An 18,351-nucleotide genomic window follows, 5' to 3' on the forward strand; every position below is an offset into this window, starting at 1 on the left:
AATGTTACATACCTTGATGAGAACTGGGATGGCAGCATTCTTAACTTTGGCGTATCGGTCACGGATAAACAAAGAAACAGAGACTTCCTGAAAATTAATCATATTTAATAAGTCATCAAATATTAAACACTCAGCATAGTGATTATGCATATAAGTTTGAGAAATACTGCCAGCCTCTATGGTAAAGTGCTCACTTGATACAGCCTGTGATTGATTCCCAGCCTGTACTACACAAGTGGTGTAACAAAGGTCATGGTGTGTATTATTCTGTCTATGGAATGAGAATATAAAATATCAATTGCTGTTAACAAAAAAGACTAGCCCATGAAGGGGCAGTAGCAGGTTTCCTCTCTCATTATGTGTTGTCTTTAACATATATTTGAGGCCATACAACCATAAATAAACTGTGTTGAATGCATTGTTAAACATCTTTCTGAGGTCTTTCTATGGAAGAACATTCTGGATTAGTAAGAAAGAGGAAGTTTAAAATCAAAACAGCAAAGCTAAATTTTGTTTTGTTTAACACCACCACTAGTATCCATTGATTTATTGAATGTCAAATATTTGGTAATTTTGACATATATTTTTAAAGAGGAAAGATGCTTTTTTTTTTTTATAGTAGCAAGGGATCTTTTATATGCACCATCCCAGAATAACACATACCACTACCCATGATATACCAGTCGTGGTGCACTGACTGGAACAAGAAATAGCCCAATGTGCCCAATGACTGAGATTAATCCTGACCACATACTGAATATTTTCTTAGGACAATTTAAAATGTTATCTTTATAGATGCAATTTCCTGCCATTTGGTTGACAAAATTTGTGTAAAGTATGCAAAAATTAAAAGGGGTTCAATGGAAAACCCCCAAATGTTTCAAGCATAGCAGAACCATATTTAGCATGGTGGGTGTGCTTTAAAAAACATGAAGAAATCTTGGCAGGGTGCTAACCAGGACCTGACTATGGAGTTGAGAGACCTTGCATTTAAATAGGCCCCACCCACCCCAAGTGTAAAACAATAAACAGTTTGAAATATCAAACCTCTGCTTGCAGTACAACATATATAAATAGTTTGTAAATAGTAATACATACCTTGATATCAACAAGATAACTGACAATCTTCTTGTTCGCCTTTTGCAAAAATCCACTCAGAAGATCTAATAAAGCAGCTTTGGAATTCTGAAACTAAAAACACAAATAGTGTAAAATATACACCTTCAAATGACAAATACTGTTTACCAATAAATAAAGTCAACTCTCTTCCCCGACATCTCGGTCATAAGCCTTTATTAAAATTACAAATGCAATGGCTACTACATACATGGTATTACAGTTTATTATATAATTATGTAGTAGCTAATGCATTTGTAATTTTGATAAAGGCCTTTAGTCAAAACATTAATGTTGTTTATTGATATTTTTATCCCTGTGGATATGCAACATAATTCGTACAGAAGTAAAAATGTCTTTAATCACATAAACAAAAGTTGATTCTTGTAAATGCAGTACCTGCCATGATGATACACTGAATGAAACACATGAGAATATTCCAAACAAATTGGAAAATTGTCAAAGTGTGCACACCAAAAATATTGTTCCACACTTCTGAAGCATGCATGGGAGCACCTGCGTTGCATGGAGGGGATTACCTACAAGATGCAGATTTGTGGGACAATGGTTGATATCCAAGGAGGGTCTGTTGCCATTCTTGGAGCCTTGTTGAAGGCATGGGCACTCGTCAAAGATGTCAATCCTTCTGGTCCCCTAGGTTTCTCTATGGGCAACAGATCTGGCAATCACAGCAACACACCCATTTTGTTTTCATTCTGAGAGCTCAACCAACATGACAAGATGCAGTCTGTAATTGTTTGTATCATTGGAGTTGAAGTCAATAGTGAGCAGCAGTCAGCACAGGTCATGGCAGAACAATGTAACATTAATGCCAAGTTGACTCTTTTTTAATTGTAATCTTTGTGTATTACTCAGGGCTTCTAGATTATGGTAGCCCCACTCCCATGGCTAGTGATATTCAGTGTTGGGCCAGTAAATAATTACCATAACTAGCCCTACAGCTAGTGGAAAAAAACCACCTTGTCAAATGCTGCATTTACTCATTTTGTAAATATGAATATCCTGCCCCCTCTTTCCACCCCAATCTAAGGATTTTTAAGCTCAATCTTCCTCTTTAGGTGACATATCTGATTATTACTATTAGTAAAATTGTATTTATTTAAAGTAGGGCTAGTGAATTTTTAAACATAGCCAGTACATTTTTAAAATCACTGATCCCATGGCTAGTGGATTTTTATAAAATTCTAGAAGCCCTGAGTATTACCTTTATTTATTTGGATAAATTAATACCATGCCAAATTAAAACAAAAACATTTTCGGTCCCAAAAACACAATGACCATGAGTAAAGGAAAACCTTATGTTAGAAAGTCAAAGTTTTAGTTGACAGATTATTTTGTTTGCAAAATGTTTTGATTAGCTACATATCTATTCCACTGAACATTTATTAGCCACTACTATTTGATGGTTTAAAATTGTGTAGGCTAGCAATCTCCAAAACTTGAATAACAACTTGTGAAGCAATACTGAATCAAATGTTTTTTCGTTAATTGTATAAATTAACATACCTCATCCTTGGTAACAACACTTTGCAGAAATGACACGACTCCATATTTTTTGTCAAACAGCACAGAGCAGCAATAGTCTGAAACCAAGAACAATCAGCATTAATGGTTCCTTAAAACAGCATTTGTTGATGGCTACTTCTTGTGTGTGTGTGTGTATGTGTGTGTGTGTGTGTGTGCGTGTGCACGCATGTGTGTGTCATGTAAGTACATACATGTATATGCAAGTTTATTCTACTAAACTCTATATTAATACTTTGTTAATCTTGGATAAAAAATATTGCGAAAATATAATTATAAAATACTGTTATACAATGAATTATTAATGTCATTGGGTGCTCCCCCTCCCCTCTTTACTGATTAATTATTATATGAATTGTTTGTCATTTTTGTGTGAATTTATCAATGCATAACAGTCACAAATTGCAGAAAATAGCGTAACATAGTTTATTAGGCCTTTGCTTGTGTTGCGGTTCTTACGAATGTCAATTAAATAAAAATGTTTAATACAGGTATTTGTTTTAAAGGAACTAAAGTATATACCCATTATTCAATACGTTTATTAGTTGCTTTGTTATTATAAAATTATTTCAGTTTCAAACATGATTAAAATTTGTTGATATTTTCTTGTCATCGCAGTGACCAGGCAATCATGAAAATAATTTTTTCTGTGGTAATGTTTTAAATGTATATGTATATTTAACCAAATGAACTTTTCAACTGCATTTTATTTACAAATGAAACTGCAGCATGGCAGAAAGTCCGACGAAACGTCAACTTGTTTGATTATGAACAAAACGCTTCACCCCCAATCCAAGTGGTTATAAGCTGCATTATTTTATCCATAACTGATTGTAGTTATTTTCCGATCTTATTACTTTTTCTATTTTTAAATTGAACAGAATACAACACAAACTTTTACCTCAATCCCTGTAAGCTGAATACCCCATCCAAATGAGACTTTTTTCTTTTTTACATATTAACATTGGCTCAATTTGGCCCATGGGTTATAGTAAGTCATCCTCCTATAAAAATGTTCTCGTTTTTTGTAAATAATTTGAATTGTTTGATGTAAGAAAAATGTGAAAATGTTTTGGAAATAAAAATAAAAAACCCAACTATTTTTGTGTGCAATTTAGAAAACAATCGGCTCATATATAAACAACGTGTAGTAAATTCTGCCACCATCTTCTTCGCCTTCTTCTGTTTTAAATTCTTTCACTGGAGACTTGCGAATCTCTCTCTCTCTGTATGTCTATGTGTGTGTGTGTGTGTGTGAGAGTATGTGTGTGGGTGTGTGATTCCACTATGGGACACAATATTCCACTTTGGAATAAAATAAATTAATAAGGATCAGAGTGTCTATGTGTGGAGATTGTTCACAAAGCCTATTTCATTACACTACAGAGGATTTACTATAGGACACCATTTTTAATTTTTAAAAAAACACTATTTTTGTGTGCAATTTAGAAAACAATCGGCTCAAAAATAAATAACGTGTAGTAAATTCCATAGTATTAAAAAATGTGTTCTCTGTGGTACATCAGGCCTGCACAAATTAAAAATTTGTATAACCTGAAAAGGGGTTATGCCAAAAGATTTTGCATTATAACCTATTTTGGTTTGCAGAACCTGTTTTTTTCTTTATAATTTAAAAAAAAAAAAAAAAAAAAAAACCCAACTTAATTTTGAGAAACAAGAGAGTGTCAATGGTAAGTAAAAAGTATATGTATACAAATGTTTAAGAGATCTAAAAATAATAATAATGATTAGGACTATTGTAATAAATTGCCAAAATATAGCGAATGTCAGGCTTGGCCTAGTATACAAAACACATCATCATGTGTGAATAAACAAGAATTCACTGCAAGACAATCTCTTACCATTAAATTTTTAATATTAGTCTTTTATGTGTATATAATGTCATGACATTCAGTCTGTGAGTGGGAGACTCGGTGCCATCTTCCTCATCTGAGGAACAGTGGATACTGATACTGTCATTATCACCGACACTGTCGTCGTCGTCACTGTCCGATTCAGAATTACAGTTAATAATAGGGTCACTGTGACTCTGGTATACCCTGGTTGCTGATCAAGTTCGAGATTGTAATGACCATCACAATATCGACATTTTTGATTGGTTAATTTTGGCTACAACGCCTTATAACAACCAATGGGAATGCACCTACTTCGCAAAATATTTATACAAACTTGACTGGTTACATTATGCACTACGAAAAAGCACTGCGGTGGGAACAAGTCTAATGTTTGTACTCACAATAAAAATATTTTGGTACTTTGCCGGGACTAATCATTCAGTAAATTTTACACGAACCGTAAATCGTTTATGCCAAATAAAATGGCATAAGCGATGCACAAATGAAACAGTTGTTTGTGCAGTTTGTGCAGGCCTGTACATCATGAATAGTTCTATACAGGTATAATAAAATAACATACATGATTAATAAAGGACAATTATTTCAACATTTGGTTGACAGGCAGTTTTATTTTTCACAGGCTGAAATTGACCGACATAGGACATTTTGACAGGCACCACTGAACAAAATATTTCCAGGCCTGCCACAGCAAATTATATCTCAACAACTGCATTTGAAGTGGTGTTGTTGTCAAGTTCGAGCCCTGTAATGCTTTGACTACATGTATTTCAACACTCTAATATGAGTATAGATGATGGATTAATTTAAATGTATTATATAATTGATGTCAGTTGTATTGAACATTATCTACATAAATAGATATTGATATATGCAGTTGTTGTAGTCTTGTTTTATGTTTATTGTGTATTAATAAAGATGTATATAAAAATATATGATAGTTAAGACAGAGGGCTTGATTCAAGGATTTTGACAGTGTGTTAGGGCCCATCTCTCATTTGTGGAGGACATTTCAATATCTAGAGTGGAGGGTACAGTCTCGGTACATTATAAAATTGCTCATTTGACCTCTAGGTTATCATACAATGTGGCTGAAATAACAGAAATAATAGCTTTTCTCCTTAATTTTTATGGTCTGCAGGATCAAGTGAATAACTAGTTAATGACATCAGATATCTGCTTTATCCTGTTCAGGCCGAATGAGAAATTCTACACGGCTTCCGCTTGGCAGAATTTCACATTCTTACCTTCCCAAGATAAAGCAGATATCTGACGTCATTAACTAGTTATTCTCCATTTATACTGAAGAGTAGGGACAAAAGTAAATTACATGGTTGTCCTCAAGTGTACAGCCCCACCCCACAGATACCCCCAAACAAAACCTCCTAATATAGGCCTATATATACTATAGTTACATATATATATACTCTTTAATACTTTATTATATAACGTAAGTAGCCTATAACAGATATTGTCTGGGGAAACCTTTGTTACGGTATTGTAACAGAATCTTTCGCCTATGTCTCAGTTATATGAACAGAAGTCTGTGTTGATGTCAGCGCTACGTTATCTAGGTGATACCTGTGCCCCACCCTCCTTTCCCTGCCGCGACTATGGGCTTGCGTTTTCGGAGTGCAGTTATATTTGTTTTACACTTGCTAATAATAAGTAATATTGGTTTTACACTTTTTAATTTAATAAATGGAAGATATCGGGGAGGAATGCGCTGCGGAGGTCTAAGGATCATGTCAGGCAGACACAGTGCTGTGTAGTGAGTGCATCACTGTCACGATCACTGCAGTGCATGGGCCATGGACATGGTAACCCAAGAACGCAGCTTTAAAATAACGATGTATCACGAATGACAGCTAATGATTACCGGTGTCTTTGTCAGATATTTCATTCAAAATAATTTGGGTTATGTCTGCCACAACTGTGTTTATCTGTTCAACTGAAGAAGCCTCAGACTCATCCTTCAAATTATGAAGAGTCCGCAAACTGTCTTCTAACATTGCCGCCATCTTCTTCGCCTTCTTCCGTTTTAAATTCCTCCACTGGAGACTCGCGAATTCTCTCCCTCCTCTCTCTCTCTCTCTCTCTCCGTGTGTGTGTGTGTGTGCGCGTCATTCCACAATGGGACACAATATTCCACTTTGGAATAAAATAATTTAATAAGGATCAGAGTGTTTATGTGCGGATATTGTTCACAAAGCCTATTTAATTACACTACAGAACACCATTTTTAATAGTGGAAGAAATGTGTGGACAAAATCTGAAATTAGTGAATACAGACACTCCGACACCATTTAGCAAATTACGTTAAAACAGACCACAATTTCAATGTGAAAGACTCATGCTGTCTTGTAGTGGAATAAGACAGACACTATATAATATACCCAATCTTTCGCAAACTTCTAAAATACCATAAATTTGTTAGTGATTCATAATTGCCTGCCACCACAACTGTCTGTAAATATATTGATGTCTTAACTTAGTCGGTCGAGTGCTCGCCTGAGGTGGATGCATCACAGAATCGAATCATCTCCATGGATCCATTCTCTCATTGGGGTATCCTAAACCCAACCAGTGCCCCTCCACTTGCATACATTTTGTGAGGGGTAGGACCTAACTCAGTGGTAAAGCACTCACTTGATATGCCATTGGTCTAGGACCACGACAGGTATATCAATTGTTGTCCTGTCAGTGGAACAATACATATATTAAAAAAAAAATCCTAGCTCCTAATGGAAAACTGTAACAAATCTCTTAAGACTGAGTCAAAATTACTAAATATCTATCAGTGATTAATAAAACAATGTGCTCTAGTAGTGTCATGAAACAAAACAAAATTTTAACTGTACAGATTTAAATTTACCAATCTAGACTTGAGTGGCAGTCCTACTGCAGACAAAACAGGAAGGGTATATACTGTCTTGGGGCATGGCAATTCACCTTTAGACAATGCAATGTGGTAGAAATCACGATCGTGTCAAAAAATGTTTCACTGTGCCAATATATGAATGGTTTTGTCAATGCCTTTATTCACAAAAAGTTAAAGTTTTGTTTTGTTGAATGACACCACTTGAGCACATTTATTTATTTATCATCAGCTACTGGATGTCAAACATTTGGTAATTCTGACATATAGTCTTAGAGAGGAAACCTGGTAAAAAAAATTCATAAGTAGTAAGAGATCTCTTAAATGTACCATCCCACAGACAGGATAATACATACCAGCCTTTGATATACCCATCGTGTTGCACTGGCTGGAACGAAAAATGGGCCAACTAACAGGGATCGATTCTAGACTGACCACGCATCAAGCAAGTGCTTTACCACTGGGCTACGTTCTGCCCCTCACAAAAAGTATGCAAGCATTTGTGAGGTTGCAAAGGGCAAACTAACTCCACACAACTATTCCCCGCCATTTCAGGAAGATCACACTTTTTAGCAGGTACTCAAACAACCATGCTATTTCATGTTGTGTTGAAGACTTTAGTTTTGTTTTGATTTCTGTATTTATTATTAACACGAAAATATGAAAACAAGTTTCAAATACAAGAATAATTTCAAAATGGGTTTATTACCAAAACAACAAACAGAAAACAACAACAAACAAACTAAAAGAAAACATTAACAAGAAAACCAAAACCATATAAGATATATTTTTGTACATGATTACAATATAGACTAGATTAAATATCCACAGAGAATCCAATACAACTGGATCTAGGATTTTTAAAATGGAGGCCCATAATGTTAAAAACTTCAAATTTAGTTTTAAAATAATAATAAATCTTATTCAATCTTTTTCAGAAGAAATAATTTCTTTCACAAATATAAACCTACAAAATGTCACATAATGTAATTTACTTTTTTGTTTGTCCATGTTTAGTGACCATGTTTTATTGACTTATAATGAAATAATTAATGTGCAATGACTAGCACACACAAAAAATGGCTACATGGTGTTAGACAAGGGTACAAGTATATAGATTAAATGAAAGTCAAAAGAAATAGTTGGTTGTCAAAACACAGTGTATGGAGCTGTGGTGAATTTTGTTTCGATAATGAAACCATGATCAACCTATACCTAACAACAACATATTAATAATATAATGCATTATGAGAGTACTGACTACCAGGTCAAACAATTTTTTTGGTATCTCCTAAGTTCAAGGGCTATAACTTGGTCAAAAATAGGTAAATCTCCATGAAAGTTGAACTTTCAGCTCATTATCTTAATTGTGGAAAAAAATCAGAAAACTATATGTGAATCAGGCAAACAGTCTGACAGACATACAAAAGGATGGAGATAAAACCTAAAGTTCCCTCCAGTTGGACTGGTAGGGGACTAATAATTTATTAACATATCAAACATTAAAAAAATAACAACAATATACAATGAAAAAGTATAAATATCACAGATCAATGCTTTACAGAAGTTCTGAACATCTGAAAATCCTGAATAAAACTTAAACATGAGGTAGTTATTTTGTTATCATTGTTTCTAAACTAATTACACAATGCATTATAAAAATACCCCTAATTCTGAAGTCTGCTGCCACTGTTAAGATGTTTCTGACAAATACAGTGAAACCTGTTTAAACCAGATCACGCCAGGGACCTAATAGACAGGATTTGGTGTTTAGAGGGCTACATTTTAGACAGAATTTAGAAAATTTTAGACCATGAAACTTGGCCGGTTTTGACAGCATTCCAGTTTGTTCAGGGTCCAGTTTAGACAGGTTTCACTGTACATCGTCTTTCATGAATAAATTCACATTTTAAATGCATTTCCAAGAATATCAGTGTATGTTAATCCAAAGTGTTTCTGGTTATTAAAATGTTTGTAGTAGCTCAAACTACATGTTACTTCCTTATGTTTTTTTTTTCTCATGTACACAATTGGAAGGTAAAATCCATTTTAGGCTACAAATATTAAGACAACTAGAAACAACTAAAAACATGTTTTATTATTTTATGTACCTGTTCCCAGAACAGGGAGCAAACTGTATTTTCTCTATGTATATATTATACAGTTGATTCATAAAAAATCCCCCTTTGAAAGCTGAAAATTTGCACAAATCTTTTATGATAAAACGTTTACTACGATATATATAAATCTTACTTTTAATGTCATAGTAATGTTTTAATGGCAGATTATTTTTCAAGAATCTGTTGTATATACATATATTGAAAAAGATAGTCAACTAGCCCACCATTATCTTTGTTTAAAAAATAACAAAAAGCAAAACAATATATTTTTAAAATTTGATACCAAGTTACTGGTGCAGTCCCATTGACACTGTAACATTGGAAAATTTAAATCAATTTATTTTGACAATATTAATGGAACAAGCTTAAATGGCAAGATTAATATTTAGTAGTTAATTTACTACAGATAATAGTGATTATTCTGAGGTATAAATTGACATTTGAAGAATATTTCACTTACTTATAATCAATCCCAAGTGTTCACCTGAATGTATTTTTTGGCTAACTTGAAGGGTTATTCAAAAACAATCACAGAGACTGAGAGTCTTCCTATGAATTCATTGAAACTCATCAATGAATGACAAGTTTACCAATGAATTCTACAGGGCCCTGTTAAATACAATTTAGAAATATATTTACATATAGATTCCAACAGTGTATTTCTGTCTTGTCTATCACATCATGAAGCTAGTCATCCTTGATCTCCAGGCTTCTAATGCAACATACAATGTCTTAAAATGGCACCCAGCATAGAGTGACAGTCTGTATACTCTATGTTGGCCCAAAAAGTGGATACATGCATGTTCTTCCACACAATCAACAATGTTCTCAAAGTACCATTCTTTGAGATAAAAATTAATACAGATAGGTAAAATTAAGCACTGGAGTCATGCATTTAATTAGATTCACCAACACTAATATAACAGTAAAAATATAGAGGCTCCATTTGCAGGGAACATTTTGTTTTCAAAATCTTGATTAGCGATATTTCTAGTCAATTGAAAATTGATTAGCAATTACTGTTTAATGTTTTAAAATTGTGTAGTGATCTCTGAAACTTGCATATAGCAAATCGCAACACAATACTGAACAAAATGTTCCCTAATTTGGGTCCTATTTTAACATGCCACATATTCTCCAGTCTTAAAACACAAGGTTATGTTTTTCTAACGCTGTACCTATTAAATTAATTTATCCTGCAAACCACAGGTTTTTAGTAGCCGATTATGACGACCGATTAATGTAGTCATAACAGTATATATACTAGCAAATTATGACTTTTGATGTCATCGTGATGGTCATGTATAGATACAAAAAAAAAATCAGTCATTTGACAACTAAGTCATTGTACAATGTAGCTGAAATAACAGAAATAATAGCTTTTCTCCTTAATGTTTATGGACTGCAGGATAAAAATTATAACTAATTAATGATGCAGGAGGTCAGTTTTATCCTATTCAGGCCAAATGGGAAATTCTGCTTGGCAAGCCTTGCAGAATTTCCCATTCCTACTTTCACAGGATAAAGCCAATTTCCGATCACTATGTCATTAACTAGTTATTCTCTATATAATTACTAACAATTCATTATTACATGTTGGCAAAGTTCACTTAGAGGTAATGCAAGCCCTGGACAACACAACTATAGAAGTCCCAGTTCCAATTTGACAAACATTTTTAATGATGGGTTATCAATTTGTTCCAGTGCAAGTTTTGCAGAAATGCCACCATCACTGTAATAATCCTTTAGAGCTTCAGCATAAGCTATCCACACACAGTTAGCACATCCACTCATGCAGCAATCAATTGGGGGCTCTGGAGGTGGACCCTTCCCAGGCACCACACCCACTGTCACAAGGCGCTGTTCTGTCTCTGTAGTGTGATGAATTGCACAATGCAAAGATGGAGCAAACTGTTCATCAAAATGTTCAGATGAGGCCGATTCGATCAGCTTCATATTTTTCTTAAGCTCTGCACAGTCTGACAACAAAGATGTCTGGTTTTGACATAGGTTATCATTGTGCATGTTCTTCACATTACTATGAACATACACACATGTACCTGCATTTCTGTTGAGAAATGTCGGCCAATTACATGCTTGTGCCATTGTGAAGTAGTTACGGGGTACATATGGACACTGTGTCTTCAAAACATAATGTGCCTCCTTCAACCCACGTGTTGTAAATGTAAATAGATTTTGCATTGTTACTGCACAATTCCAGAATTAACTCTCGATTTTATTCAGTGCTGTAAATAAAACATATATACATGTAGCTGGTCAGATACACATGGTATAATGCCACAGACGAGGTTAAAACAACGATTCATTAACAGGAACTTCCTGCACACATGGTTTCATATTTCAAATTGCAATGTCAAAATTGCAAGTGACATAATAATTAATATTATTTTGCTATTTTTACATTAAATAAATTCAAATTAATCGATTTTACACAAAATATTTGAATAATTAACTCTAGAAATAGTACAGTGAAATCTCTCTAAACTGGACAACTAAGAGACCATATAAAAAGTCTGGTATTATGGGGCATCTGATTCAGAGAGAGCTTGGTTTTCACTATACATACAATATTGAAAAGTTTTGTACAATTAATGTGCTGTCATAGTCACCCTTATCATAGTGTCAACTAAATTGAAAGAGAGACTTCTTTACTAATTTCAGGTAAAAATAGAAAGTACACAATTTATTCTAACATAAAAACTGCTTTGAAATACATGCAAAAATTAATGGTGGTAATTTCCTCAGGGGTTGAATTTTAATTAATTTTTTTTTTGGGGGGGGGGGGGGGGGGGTAGCATAGAAAGTGGTGTTGTCACCAAGCCAAGTAGAGGGGAATATTTCGGTTTCACCCCTGACCCAATTTGGGTCCACCTTGGATTAGCCTAGTAGCAACTCAACCCATACAAAATATGACATTTTTAGTTAACTATCACAGTATTAACTTATGACTAAAAAAATAGTACAAAAAACAACAAATTGAATAATAAACACAACAAAGTTCATCAATGTTACGCCTGTAATAGGCCTACACATTTCTTCAAGAGTATTAGTTGATGGTGCATGGGGTTGATTACTTTGTAGTTATTTATTATAAATACTTATATTAAAACCCCAAGCTAAATATGACACTTTCAACTTTAGTATGCACATTTATGACACCCACTGCAGCTGCCAAACAGTAACCTTCCTCCTCTGCAAATGACCGAGATAAAGTTAGCGAACAATTCTAGCAAACAAAATATTCTGTCAATCAGCGGATTCTACTGAGGAACACCTAAACACCGGATCGGTTACACACCACACAAAACGCAACGAGTTAACGAAAAAAGTAAAGTTTGTTTTATTTAACGACGCCGCTAGAGCACATTGATTTTTTATCTTATCATCGACTATTGGACGTCAAACATATGGTCATTCTGACACTGTTTTTAGAGGAAACCCGCTGTCGCCACATAGGCTACTCTTTTTACGACAGGCAGCAAGGGATCTTTTATTTGCGCTTCCCACAGGCAGTATAGCACAAACCATGGCCTTTGTTGAACCAGTTATGGATCACTGGTCGGTGCAAGTGGTTTACACCTACCCATTGAGCCTTGCGGAGCACTCACTCAGGGTTTGGAGTCGGTATCTCGATTAAAAATCCCATGCCTCGACTGGGATCCGAACCCAGTACCTACCAGCCTGTAGACCGATGGCCTGCCACGACGCCACCGAGGCCGGTTACGAGTTAACGAGAACAGTTACTAAATTTTTTTTAATTTTTTGTTTTTTTTTTGTTTTGTTTTTTAGAAAAATTGTAAAACTTATTATAATAAAGACCAGTAAATTAATGCAACACTTTTATTTTTAACTGCCTTTTTGACGATGTATAATTTTTGTATGCAGTAGTACAAGTTTGTTTGTTTTTGTTTAACGACACGACTAAAGCACTTTGATTTATTAATCATCGGCTACTGGGTTGCAAACATTTGCTAACACTGTCTTAGAGAGGAAACCCGCTACATGTTTCCATTAGTAGCAATTCAAGGATCTTTTATATGCACCATCCCACAGACAGGACATCACATACCACGGCCTTTGATATACCAGTCGTGGTACACAGGCTGGAACGAAAAACAGCCCAATTGATTGCCCACCAACAGGGATCGATCCAAGACCGACCTCACATCAAGTGAGCGCTGAGCTACGACCCGCCCCATAATATACCGAACAGCGTTGAAAACGCACCACAAGTTGATGATAACAAATGTGAATGGGGCGTATATCAGCATTACAAATATCAACGAATAAGTACCGTACTACCTTATAGATCATGTATGACGACGAATAACTTACAAAAACGATTGCCTGAACACTCCATGAAACACAACACCAAAACACTACATATTGCATGCATAGCATGAAAAACGTAAATTGAATGTGCAAATCATGCTGATTGGGGCTATAAAAGATGGTCTCCGAAAAGCCACTTTCATTTATGAAGTAGTATTTGAAGGAACGTTAAACAAGTGATGGCAAGTTTGACAGCTGAGGAATGTGAACGGGCCTTAGGCATGCTTCAAGTCGGCATTTCGAGTAGAGAGATCGCACAGCGTTTTGGATGCCACTATTCAACAATCACTAGACACCACATGAGATACCAGCAGACATGGAACTACCGGGGACCGTCCACATCCAGGCCAACGACGTGTTACGACACCACGACAAGATTGCCATATTGTTCGCCTCCATATTCGTGATCGAACGCTGCCAGCTGCCAGCAGCCAGAACTGCACCAACTGTTTAAGGTTGACGAGGGGTTATCAGTGCAGACACTGTGCGTCTCCGTCTTTGCACTGGTGGGCTGCGTGCTCAACGACCATTGTTGGACCTATCCTGACTGATCGACATCGAAATGAGCGCCGACGTTTGGTAGGAAGGTACCGTCATTTGAGATTACAACGTTGGCATGGTGTGCTATTCTCTGACGAATCCCGTTTCCATTTAAGGCATGCTGATGGTCGGTTGCGGGTGTGGGTAGGCGTGGAGAACGTTACCACAATGACTGCCTTGTTCAGACGGATCGATGGGGTGGAGGGAGTGTCATGGTGTGGGGCGGGATCAGTTATCATCATTGAACAGCACTCCATGTTTGCCGTTGCAGAATGAATGCCATTTATTACCGGCATAACATCTTGCAAAATCACGTCATTCCCTTCTTTCATCAGTATCGGGATATGCACACATTTCAGCAAGACAACACCCGAGCGCACACAGCACGTGTTACAACACAGTATCTAGCGAACAATAATGTTCCTTTGCTTGAATGGCCAGCACTGTCCCTTGATGTATCGCCAATAGAGCATCTTTGGGATTACCTTAGTCAACGCATCTCACGTCGTCCACAAATTAATAACCTATGAGAACTGGAAAACGCACTACAGCAGAAGTGGAATGCTATTCGCAGACTTATCGGGTCGATGAGAAGACGTTGCATGGCTTGTGTTGCTGCATGTGGTGGTCGTACGCGCTATTGACTTTTCATTGTGACCCCACTTGTCTTTCATACGTAGATGAATTAAAACTAATCTACGATTGTGCATCCTTTTTTTTTTTTTGTCATTATCAATCATCCATCTATTGCTGTTCACAACAAAAACACTTATTGCTGAGGTATTCTTTTCGAAATCCAAACAGACTTAAATCAGCTGTATGGCAAGCTATACTTTGCAAGCGAAGATTTGTTATAGATCTTTTACAAACCAAAATTACGTGATTCCCACACATTGGTAAAATTAAAAAAAAACTAACCTTAACCATTGTTCGAGAGTCGGCTCTGAGATGGGAAAGGAACTGGACTTGACAGAAGCTCATTATTATAAGAAATAAACACTTTTAATAAACACTTTTATTAAAAGTGTATTTGTTGCAGGCAAATGGATTAAATTGATCACCATTCGGTTTTATAATTTCGAACTTTAAATATCCATCGGTTAGTACCATTCCTAAATTTCTATGAAAGCACTGGTCAGCTTGACCAGTGAAATTACAGTTACAGCTGTACGCAGCGTACCATCACACCAAACATCGAAGACGAAAGAAATACTAGTGGAGAAACGCCCACCCACCTCCCCTTTTACCTAAATCATAAGAACAAATCATGCTATGTAGTTTTATTGTATTACATATATATGCGTACATGTATAGATATTCTATCAGATCGAATATGCAGGTCTGTGACATGTTTTTTGTATGGTGGTAGTTTAATGCCCACCTTTGATGGGAATTTTGGTTAATTAGTTAATCAATTATTCAATGTTTTGTACCAGTATGATGTCGTTTAAAATAAAGGGCCATTTTTCAATTCAATATGTGTAATGTTTTTATTTAGAGAAAATTCCCACTACACATATTTTTTTCAGCTTTTAAAAACAACTACACTGTAAATTCCACTGCCCGTCTCCGCGAGGAACAGCTTTCCCAATACGCACTGAATGTTTTACTTCTATTCAACAGTATATGGGGCGGGAGGTAGCTCAGTGGTAAAGCGCTCGCCTGATGCGCGGTCGGTCGGTCTGGGATCGATCCCCGTCGGTGGCCCCATTGGGCCATTTCTCGTTCCAGCCAGTGCACTAACTACTGGTATATCAAAGGCCATGGTATGTGCTATCCTATTTGTGGGATGGCGCATATAAAAGATTCCTCGATACTAATGGGAAAATGTAGTGGGCTTGTCAAAAGTACCAAATGTTTGACATCAAATAACCAATGATTAATAATTAATGTGCTCTAGTGGTGTCATTAAACAAAAACAAACTCAACAGTATATATATTTGACTTCAGTGAAACCTACTATGAAAGGTACTTACCACCAATGTTTGACACCCAATAGCAGATATATTGTTTTTGTGCTGGGGTGTTATTAAACATTAATTCATTCAGACATGTTAAATAGTAAAAAGGACATGTACGTCTAAACTGTAGTTATCTCACTTGCTGTTATTTGTGATGCCCCTGGACTATTTCTTTGAACCGCTATGAGTTAGTTCAGTCACGGTAGTCAGTTGCTAACTAGGTCAGTGACCACAAACTCAATTGCAAGGTGTGCATTTTAACAAACATGGTTAACTTGAGTTTCAACTTCCAGGGTATCTAAAAATTCTACGTTTCTGGGTAAGGCTACATCAAGTAACCCTGCCTGTTATCAAATCAGCCTCTGTGCTCCACGACAGCTGTTAAAATTATGCAGTGGTATGGGATATTCAAGATATTCAAGATATTCAAGACCACCTCTCAGCATTTATAAAAATAAGTTATATGGAAAATGGGTACCTGAATTTCCTCATTGCCGTAGTGATTCGTTGGGAAGTGTGCTGCCTCCTACGGGAATGTGGCTACATTGACTTTGTATACAAGACAGCCTCCGTCGAGGCGAGAGTCACTTAACTGCTTGTTCGTAAATGGCATCTCCCTCCCATAATTAAAATCACGAATTAAACAAATCTACCTTAGTTTTTCCTTTCACAAAATACATAAATTTATATGTTCCCTAAATTGTTATTAATTATGTACATTTGTTTTTACAATTCTTTCCGAAATATTTGAAGATTAACAAATAATTAAGGCATGACAAGGTTTACCAGATGGCATTCAATACGCCTTGAATGGTAGCTCACTTTTGCATTAAATATAACACGGTTTACGGTCAGATATGGATCTATATTGTAACACACCATACACAGCATGTTTCACACAGATGGAGAGGTAGACATAGCTGGGAGTATTTTCATAGATACCAAGCCTGACCCTTAAGCATACGAGACGAGAGATGGGACCAACTGGCACCCACACTTGCTGGAGAAAATCTTCGCATTTGGACAAAAAAGAAAAAGAAAAAAAAGAAGTAAAGAATTGAGTTGCCTAAAACCTATTCACCATGTATTGTCACCAGCCGATCTACTCAAAATATTAACTGTAATCCATGAAAAAACGCGTAATAATTCGCACGTTTCACCCTATATATACCCATAGTAATGCAAATGTGAACAAACCACGTTCAATTAGATTACAGGAAAAAAAAGAAAGTTAAGTAAATTTAGCCAACGATCAGCCTACCCCTACGAAAATGGGGATATTTACACCTATACCTGGACAATCCAAGAAGGACTGTCAATCATATCAGAGTGCTAGATGTCGTGCCCTCCGGGATTTCGTAGAGGACACCCTATCTTAGTGTCAAATTGGACAGAGATGTATACATGTGAAACGCACCATGCAGAATCAGATGAGAAGGGAACTCTATTTACGTGCCCATATACACAAGGGTTCAGGCACGCCCATCCCGGGGTTGGTCTCTGACATCACCAGTGGTCAACTCCGGGGCGGGAAGGGGGGGGGGGGGGGGGGAAGGGGAAGCAGAATCAGATGCTCATCACCTACCTGTACAAGGTGTACAGCACCAAATCTAATCCTATTAACAATAGTAAACATGGTTAGAACGTCTACATGCAACATTCCAACCAGCACATAGAACTGTATTCTAACCGGACGCGAGCGATTATTTTAGAAATAATTGATTTCAATCGCCTTATCCCAACTGCACGCAGACGGCGCCACATATAAATCTTTGACGTCGCACGTACGCATGTGGCAAATAAAATCAATGATTTCTAAAATAATCGCTCGCATCGATCGCGTCCGGTTAAGCTGTATCCTAAGCGGCCGCGAGTGACGCGACCGATGATTTTAGAAATCATTGATTTCAACTGCCGTATTCTAAATAGACGAGTGCAACGGGACACATTTATGCATTTATCCG

General features: G+C 36.2%; 1 protein-coding gene across 1 annotated transcript in view; it reads right to left on the reverse strand.

The window, feature by feature from the left end:
• Positions 1-6,556, reverse strand: part of LOC121379650 (DNA-dependent protein kinase catalytic subunit-like) — a 113,535-nt gene extending 106,979 nt beyond the window's left edge. Inside the window, exons 1-4 of the mRNA XM_041508298.1 lie at positions 6,415-6,556; positions 2,644-2,720; positions 1,099-1,191; positions 13-87 (exon numbers count right to left, since the gene is read on the reverse strand). Of these exons, the coding sequence (XP_041364232.1) occupies positions 13-87; positions 1,099-1,191; positions 2,644-2,720; positions 6,415-6,556 (387 nt within the window). The remainder of the gene's footprint in view (positions 1-12; positions 88-1,098; positions 1,192-2,643; positions 2,721-6,414) is intronic.
• Between the last annotated feature and the right edge of the window lie 11,795 nt (positions 6,557-18,351).

This window comes from Gigantopelta aegis, chromosome 8 (assembly GCF_016097555.1).
Source record: "Gigantopelta aegis isolate Gae_Host chromosome 8, Gae_host_genome, whole genome shotgun sequence".
NCBI classification, from domain to species: domain Eukaryota; kingdom Metazoa; phylum Mollusca; class Gastropoda; order Neomphalida; family Peltospiridae; genus Gigantopelta; species Gigantopelta aegis.